Source organism: Dermacentor andersoni, chromosome 2 (assembly GCF_023375885.2).
Source record: "Dermacentor andersoni chromosome 2, qqDerAnde1_hic_scaffold, whole genome shotgun sequence".
In the NCBI taxonomy this organism is placed as follows: Eukaryota; Metazoa; Arthropoda; class Arachnida; order Ixodida; family Ixodidae; genus Dermacentor; species Dermacentor andersoni.
The window spans coordinates 167,299,768-167,308,248 of NC_092815.1; the positions used below are offsets into that span (position 1 = coordinate 167,299,768).

Genomic DNA, 8,481 nt, shown 5'->3' on the forward strand with positions numbered 1-8,481 from the left:
ACGCCGCTGACGGAGTGCACGCGCCTCGTATGGGCTCCGTATATTTCAAACTCTTGTGGCCAAACAATCACCGCTGGACCCAAACTAACGTCGGAACCAGCTTCCGGAAGTGGTCTGCTACCGATCAAGACCAGTCCCGACGCCAGGGACTCAGGACAAGGGTTTCTACGACCACAAGATTGCTAACCCTAACAAGATCTTCAGCTGCTCCGTCTGGCCGAGAGACAGGTGCGCCGCAGGTACAAAGGTGCGCGGCGTCGCTGCCGCAGTCCCGGCTCCCGAGGACTTCGCCCAACGACTCGCACCCTCGTGAGATCAAGTAAGTGCAGCCCCTCCCCTCGTCATGGAGGTAGTAGAGGTTGAAGGCACGGAAATAACCCCCGAAGAAGTTACCGTTGAAGCAGGGTGGCTTGTCAGCCACCGTAAGCAACGACAGACTACGCAGGCATCATCCCTACTCATACACGGATCCCTCCGTGCAACAGCAAGCGCACGCACCGAGAGTACCGAGCAGTCCGCACTACGCCAACGCGCACCACGGCAACCACGACTTCCGAAGAATGATATCAAGATCGTCATACGCCCAAGAGACGGTTTCAACGTGTCCAAACTAGGAGACGCCCAGATACGCGACTCAATACTACAGATCACGGGCATTACAACCAAAGAAGCAGAGGACGATATTTACCGCTCATGCACGGATAATAACGTCATTGTAGTTAGCACGCCAATGATGTCTAACGCCGAAAAATACTGTCGCATCCGCAGTCTCCCCATCGGAGCAGTCCGCTACGCTTCCACAGCATACGTCACACCGCCGGAGGACACAGCCAAAGGACTCATACATAACATCCCTTCATATGACACGGAAGAAGACATTACCAACAGTCTCGTTTACAAGAAGAACCCTACGATTCTGCAGGCCCGACGCATGGGCAATACTAATTCAGTGCTCATCGTATTCGACGGAAAGCAAGTACCGTACCATGTCTTCTACCGCGGAGCAGAATACACATGCTATCTACATAAGAAGCGCATCGAGGTCTGCGACATCTGCGGGACCGTCGGCCACAGGGCCGATGTATGCCCCACATCAACCCAGAAGAAATGCAAGAGCTGTGACACAGTAAATCCGCCGGCTGATCACCCCTGTCACCCTTGCTGCGCGCTCTGCGGCAAAGACCACCCGACTGGTGATAAGTCCTGCCATCGCCGCTTCCAGACACCACACCTCCTACTCCAACGACGATGGGAACGCCTACGACTGGGACAACAAGGAGCCGACCAGGAGACAGGGCCATCGACTTCTGCAAATGGAGACTCAGCTCTGCCAACACCGAAGTCAACACTACAACCGCAGGCTCCCGAACGCAGCAATTCACGAGGACGCAGTCGGTCTCGTGGACGCAGCCGCTCCCGAGGTCGCAGTCAGTCACAAGGACGCAGTCACTCCCGGAGCGGACCGGATTCAACACCGCCGCAGCAGCAAGGAAACGCAAGCCTTAGAACGACCACAGTTAAAGTGCAAGACGCACCCCCCAAAGTAAGCTGGGCCAGCATTGTCTCCCACACAGGTCACACCACACAACCTATAGCAACCCCAGTGAACACAGTTAGTGACGCTACCATGCATAGCTTCATGCAGGAGCTCCGATCCTTAGGTGCTGAGATACAAGAACTCAAGAGAGAAAACGCTAATCTCAAATCACAACTTGCAGACACACAACCCAAACATTTACCATCAAATGCAGACATCCTTCCTGTCCCTGCAATAGATTGCCCGCAAACCACCCAACAACCAACCTCGCACAAACGCAAAGCTCTCGAACCAATCTCAACAGCGGCCGCACCAGCATACACTTCAGAAGGAAATGTCAACTGTGAGGCTCTCACTGACCTGCAACATCGGATAGAACGCAACCTCAACGAAGCATTAGATTGTAAGCTTGCCACATTGCTCGACGCCTCCATTGCAAATGCTCTCGAACGCGCAATGGACAACCTCCTTACGGCGAAACTAGAAACGCTACTACTGCCCAGAATTGAGCAAGCCTTTGCGGCAAGCGAACAACAGTGAGAGGAAAACATGGGCGACACGCGCAAAGTGCTTCAAGACATGGTCGCGACTTTGGCTCAAAATCACAACAACCGTTTGACAGAATTGGAAAACACCCTACTCCGTCCCAGAGCAGGTCCCCTAAGGAAGCCGTACTCGCGTCCCGACAAAGATGGCTGCGAGTAATCCAGAGCGTGTTACCTACTGCATTTGGCAGTGGAACTGCCGGGGCTTCCGGCGAAAGCGAGCACACTTAGAGCAATACATTACCTCTCTCGCAGCACATACTTCCCCCGATGTTATCGCATTACAAGAGACCGGAGAAGCGGCTAAGCTGTCGGGATACGCGGTATACACCGCAGTTTGCAATGATAACCACAGGCCCCAAGTAACCACACTAGTTAAGCGAAACATTCCGGTTATACAGCATCACACAGGCATTGATACAACAGCCCACATTTTTCTGGAGATCATCCCGTCTGCAAGGCGCAAGCAACAGAGCCTCTTCATCCTCAATGTGTACAGCAGCCCCAGAGAACAACATAGGTTTCTACGACTTTTCACCAAAGCAGATCAAGTAGCTAGGGGAGCCCCCCTGCTCATCGTAGGGGACCTAAACGCCCCGGCGGTGGCATAGGGATACCCAATGGACCGCCGAAAGGGAAGACAACTATGGCTTGACGGACAGAATCTAGGTCTTACTCTTGTCACAGATCCAACTTCTCCCACTCGTATGGGAAACAGCGTTAGTAGAGATACTACTCCGAACTTGACATTCGCAAAACGAATTCCACAAGCAGACTGGATCAACACACAAGACAACTTGGGCAGCGACCACTATTTAATCCAAACAACAGTTTGAGCGGGCCCGCGAAAGCCTAAGGGTCGTCATCTCCGCATAACGAACTGGGACGCTTTCCGGCAGGCCAGAGCCCTCACCACTTTCTCGGGTACCCAACCCCCTTTCGAAGATCGGGTCGCATCCTTCCTGCAAGACGCGAGCAAAGCCACTAAATTGGTGCCTGAAGAAGCCAATCTGCAGGAGGCAGATAGCAAGTTACTGCATATGTGGGAAGCCCTCGCCAGTCTGCAACGCAGAGACAAACACAACAAGCTCAACCGAACTCTCAGGAAGCGTATTAGTACTCTCACCCTTCAAATCGAAGACTATGCACAACAACTTACTCGTCAAAATTGGCACAGCACATGCGACAGCATGGAGCGGCAACCAAACCTACCCAAAACGTGGAATATCCTCCGTTGCCTCCTCGATCCGGCTAACAACAAGAACACACAACAGCACAACTTGCAAAAAATTATTCACACCCATCCGGGCACGGACGCACACGTTCTTCAAGAATTGATAGACCGGTACATAGGACCTCAACCTACTACACCCGCTCCAGCATACACAGGCACCGATAACGACCACCTGGACGCACCCATAGAAGCAGCAGAAGTACGTGAAGCCATCCTCGCACTCCGCCCTAACTCAGCCCCGGGACCTGATGGCATTACTAATAAAATGCTTCGCAACCTAGATGAGGATTCTATACTAGCCCTCACAGCTTATTTTAACGCATATTGGGAAACTGGAAACCTCCCCTTACAATGGAAAGAAGGCAAAATTATTATGATTCCCAAACCCGGGAAGCGCCTCCTACTCGAAAACCTCCGCCCTATCTCCCTGACTTCATGTGTCGGAAAGGTCCTCGAGCACGTCATCCTCACACGCTTACAGAGACATATGAACGACAACGACCTCTTCCCCAATACCATGGTTGGCTTCCGCCCGAAACTTTCTGCTCAAGATGTCATGATTCAGCTCAAGCACCAAATTATCGATGGCGACAAAAGCTCCAGGCTGGACACCAGAGCCATCTTGGGGCTAGACCTAACCAAGGCCTTCGATAACGTCACGCATGGGGCCATACTGAACCAACTGGCACAACTCCATGTCGGGCATCGAACATATAACTACGTGAAGAATTTTCTTACAGGTCGCACGGCCACCATTACCATCGGAGGGTTGCAGTCGCCAATTATTCACTTCGGCAGCAAAGGCACACCGAAAGGATCGGTTCTATCCCCTTTTCTGTTTAACGCGCCCTTGCTCGGACTACCGCCTGCATTAGCTAGCATCCCCAACCTCAAGCATAGCCTCTACGCAGACGATATCACCCTGTGGGTCATCGGGGGCAGCGACGGGGACACCCAAGACACGCTGCAGCAAGCCATCAACGAGGTCGTTGCATACGTAGAACCGCGCGGCCTGGCGTGTTCCCCACAGAAATCGGAGCTCCTTCTGTACAAGCCTAATTGGGGAGGTCGACGTCCAGACCCTCACCCACCCGAGATAGAACTTCACGTGCACCAGCAACGCATACCTACAGTACCTAGCATTCGTATCCTTGGCTTACGCATCCAACAAAACGGCAGAAACACGGAGATACTCAAGCAATTAGATAAACATGTACACCAAACCACTCGCCTCATTGCACGCATCGGAAATCGACATCACGGCATGAAGGAAAGCAACCTTATACGCCTGGTAACCGCCTACGCCCTGAGCAGGATCACCTATGTCGCCCCGTACCTTAGCCTCAATGCAACCGACAAGCTCAAACTCAATACCATGATCAAGAGGGCCTATAAACAAGCCCTACATCTTCCCATCACCACCTCTAACGAGAAACTGGACGCCCTAGGCATTCATAACACCATAGACGAGCTTATTGAAGCGCACCGTATTAGCCAATACGAACGACTTGCCAATCCCATGACGGGCAGGCACATTCTAGGCACCCTAGGCATAACCTACACCACCCAATTCGGACCAAAAGTACCCATCCCTCCAAACATTCGTTATCAGCTAGTTATCCCGCCCATTACCTCGCAATATGCACCCTGAACACAATCCGGAGCGACGTGCAGAAAGAGCTAAACAACTACAAAAGCGCTACGACCAAGCCGCTGACGTAACCTACGTGGACGCAGCAGAGAACCCCAACCAAAACGCCATGGCGGTCGTCGCAGTCGCGGGTTCGCAGTACCACCTCTCCGTGGCCGCATCAATATTCGCCACGCAACCCGAAGTAGGAGAAGAAACGGCCATCGCTTTGGCCTACGCGGCTACCAATGCACACTGCATCATCAGCGATTCAAAAACGGCCATTCGTAACTACGCAAGAGGACTCATGGCACCCCAAGCGCAGAAGATTCTCTCTGGCACTCCTCCCCCAAGGCAACGCGGCGTGCAGATCATCTGGGCCCCTGGTCACTCAGGTCTGGCTGGAAACGAAGCCGCCCACGATGCCGCCCGAGCTCTCGCACACCGGGCGCATCATCCTTCTCCTGCGTCTTCCGATCCCGACCAGCCCTCTGTTCTGCATCGCGGTCACGCGCGGGACCGAATGGTCACGTTGAGAGAAATTCTCCTGCACTACCGCAGAGAGCGGTTACGCTACCCCCCAGCACACAAAACACTGAATAAGTCTCAATCCACCACTTGGCGACTCCTTCAGACACGAACTTTTCCGAACCCCGTGCTTTACAACCGCATGTACCCCGATGCATACTCACCACTCTGCAAAGCGTGCAAGGCCCGCGCCGACCTCAATCATATTATCTGGCAATGCCCCAAAGCCTCACCCACCAACACCTCCCGCACTAACACACGCATCATTAGTACGGCCGAGCAGTGGGAGACATTGCTGCTCAGCTTGGACCCAGAGGAGCAGCTCTGGGCCGTCCGGATGGCCGAAGACGCCACCAGAAAGCAAGGACTGGCCGCCGTCTGAGGAAGGGGGGGATTGGGGGTTAGTCTCCCGACCCCCGCCACCCCTTAACCCCATCAAGGACAAAATAAAGTTTTATCTCTCTCTCAACAACCGCGCCTGTCAACCAGATTCATCTGGTTCTGCATTAAACACCTTGTGTGTAACAACATATACGAGTATTTTTAAACAACGTGGCAGTTGGAATACGTTTCTCGTAATCGACTTTTTTAAATGGTGGGGGCTTATTTAAGGGAGATTAGGAATAATTTAGAGGGGTGTGCAGCGTGAGTAACAATATAATAGGTTACAACAGGAGCGATGAAGTATGCGACGCGTTATGCCGTTAAGAATTTCGAAACAGCCTGATAAGGCGAAGTGGTATTATAAGATCTTGCAAGAAAATTTGTGCGAAATAGAAGTTTGACAGAAAGCATGTAAGTCACACCATCCTGGAACTATTAAGGAATACTAAAGAATATAAGATATTTTGCAACTTGCCTGGAAGCGCGCTAAGTTTACTCATAACATCATAGGAAACTTAACTTAGAAGGATGGCCGTTTGGGCTAGTTGCCAATGCATAGTCTAATAAGCTTAAAGCAAGATTGAAAATATATTATCAGATGTCGAATGCAACACAGAAGCACCACCCGTGTTACAGAAGAGCTTAGAGACGCCTGTTTTACAGAAGAACAAATGATTAAATTTATTCAGGAGCGCTCGACTACAGTGTCTCTCATAGTCATTGCATATACTTTCGATCGTAAGCAATGAAAAAATATATCGCTCAATCAATATGGTCGCTTTATAGCTACCGCTTTCGGAAAGTTGCTCTTCCACGACACTCTAAGCAATCGCAAAAAGTAAGAAGACAAATTTAAAAGAATATTCTCGAGAAACACCACGTGCTCGCTTGAGCTATCTTGCCCAGATAAACTGATATGTGTTCCAGCACTTGCTAATCGCACGATCCTGAACAGAAAAAAATAGTAGACACAATTATACTTTTAAATAGTGTCTGTGTGCCAGAGTCGCATAGAAATGTGAACTACTTCACCAGTCACTCACTGTGCCCACTTTGTTTTTTTTTTTCTGGAGAATATCCACAGAATCATGAATATTCCGAAGCGAATGTACTTAACTAAATTTTTGCTCCTTGAAGCGCCTTGTGTACTTTCTGTGTGATCAGTCGGCGTGAGGACAAAAATCATTTTCAGTGAATGAAAGCTTTCCACGAGGGAGCCCAGGGTGTTTGTTTGTCCTGGTAGGGCGTGCAGTTGGGTAGAAGAAAAACACAATACAAAAAATATCGCCTTCGATGTAATTCACGTATGGGCCCAGCCACATGCAGTGCCTCAAAACAGTGACGCTGCTATTGCTACAGGTAGGTTTTCCATTAAAAAAATATTGGTCTAGTGTATGAGGGTGTTAGAGTTGTGCCTTTCTTTGGCTGAATCTTGCAACATGCGCACAGTTGTACGTTGCTTTGCACAGACTGAAAGTGTAATGCACTGGTAGACAAAGCTCTACTTTTCTGGCGAATAACTCGTTTACTCTAGACGCCTTCATCTTATTGCACTTCTGAGATAGTCATATTGCGTGAGCTTCTGCTCCGACCGTGCTTCAAAAAGCTGCATTGTACGACTTGCATTGCGACGCACAACCAAGTGGCGCTAGTGTTACTAACCAGATGAGCGACGCCTTGGTCCCTAAGCTAACTGGGTCAACTCTACTATGCTTCTTCAAGTGGGCTGCATTGGTTAGGTGCGTCCCAGTAACTGGGTGGTCATTCTATTTGGAACGTTTTCTCTTTACTCTTTGCTTCTCGACTGTAAGGTAATTCAACCATGCTTGAAAAGACAAGCACTGCGAGCATCTGTCTATTTTATTCCGCGAAATTCTCCTGCCTCGTCTGTAAGCCGCATCGATTCCTTTTGCCATACGCTTTAACCGTATCGCATTATAAAGAGAGAGAGAGAGAGAAGCTTTTAATTGCAAGACAGTGTTTTTTCCTATGTGAATGCGACCGTTCCCATACTACTTTAGATAGGGAGAGGGAAGGGGATTAAAAATCTTCCAGCTGGAATTGAAAAACTAGAAAATAAAACAAGTATAAGAGAGTGAGCATCATTATATTGTAGACTCTCGAAAGAAAGGTTACTCGCCACGACCGTGTTAGCCGCATCCTCTGACCCGTTAACTGCCCTGACGAACTTCAAAACATTTATGACAAACCGGCACTTTTTAAAACTGATCTTTATCTTGCCTTTTCTTTTCCAAACGAAAATGAGATACCAGGAAGGCCTATAGCGTTTTTACAGTTATTGTTGGAGAATTGCAAAAGACGTCTTATATATCAGTCAAAATTAAAAGGCAAAGCAACCTTCGTCATGACGAGTTGACTCGTCGTCGGTTGTTAGGTGATAACCACCGTTCTGCTGTGGCGTACTTGACCTTGTCTCTTGCTTTAGTTGTTGCACTCTTTTACGTCCCGCAAATACTGTTTTAGCCGCAAATACTAGCCCTCTTTGCGGCTAAAAATGGTTCGCCAGTTGAAGATTCCGCTACCCATTTTTTTACACGGCACCCTTAGCACAACACCTGATTAGCATGTGTGCCACGTCGCATAGCACCAACTTGTTTTGAAA

General features: G+C 49.9%; 1 protein-coding gene across 1 annotated transcript; it reads left to right on the forward strand.

Moving 5' to 3' along the window:
• Window positions 1–343: 343 nt before the first annotated feature.
• Window positions 344–2,693, forward strand: LOC126540903 (uncharacterized). Its single transcript, XM_050187725.2, has 2 exons — window positions 344–1,543; window positions 2,484–2,693. The coding sequence occupies exons 1-2, from the start codon at window positions 344–346 to the stop codon at window positions 2,691–2,693; spliced, it is 1,410 nt and encodes a 469-aa protein (XP_050043682.1).
• Window positions 2,694–8,481: the final 5,788 nt, after the last annotated feature.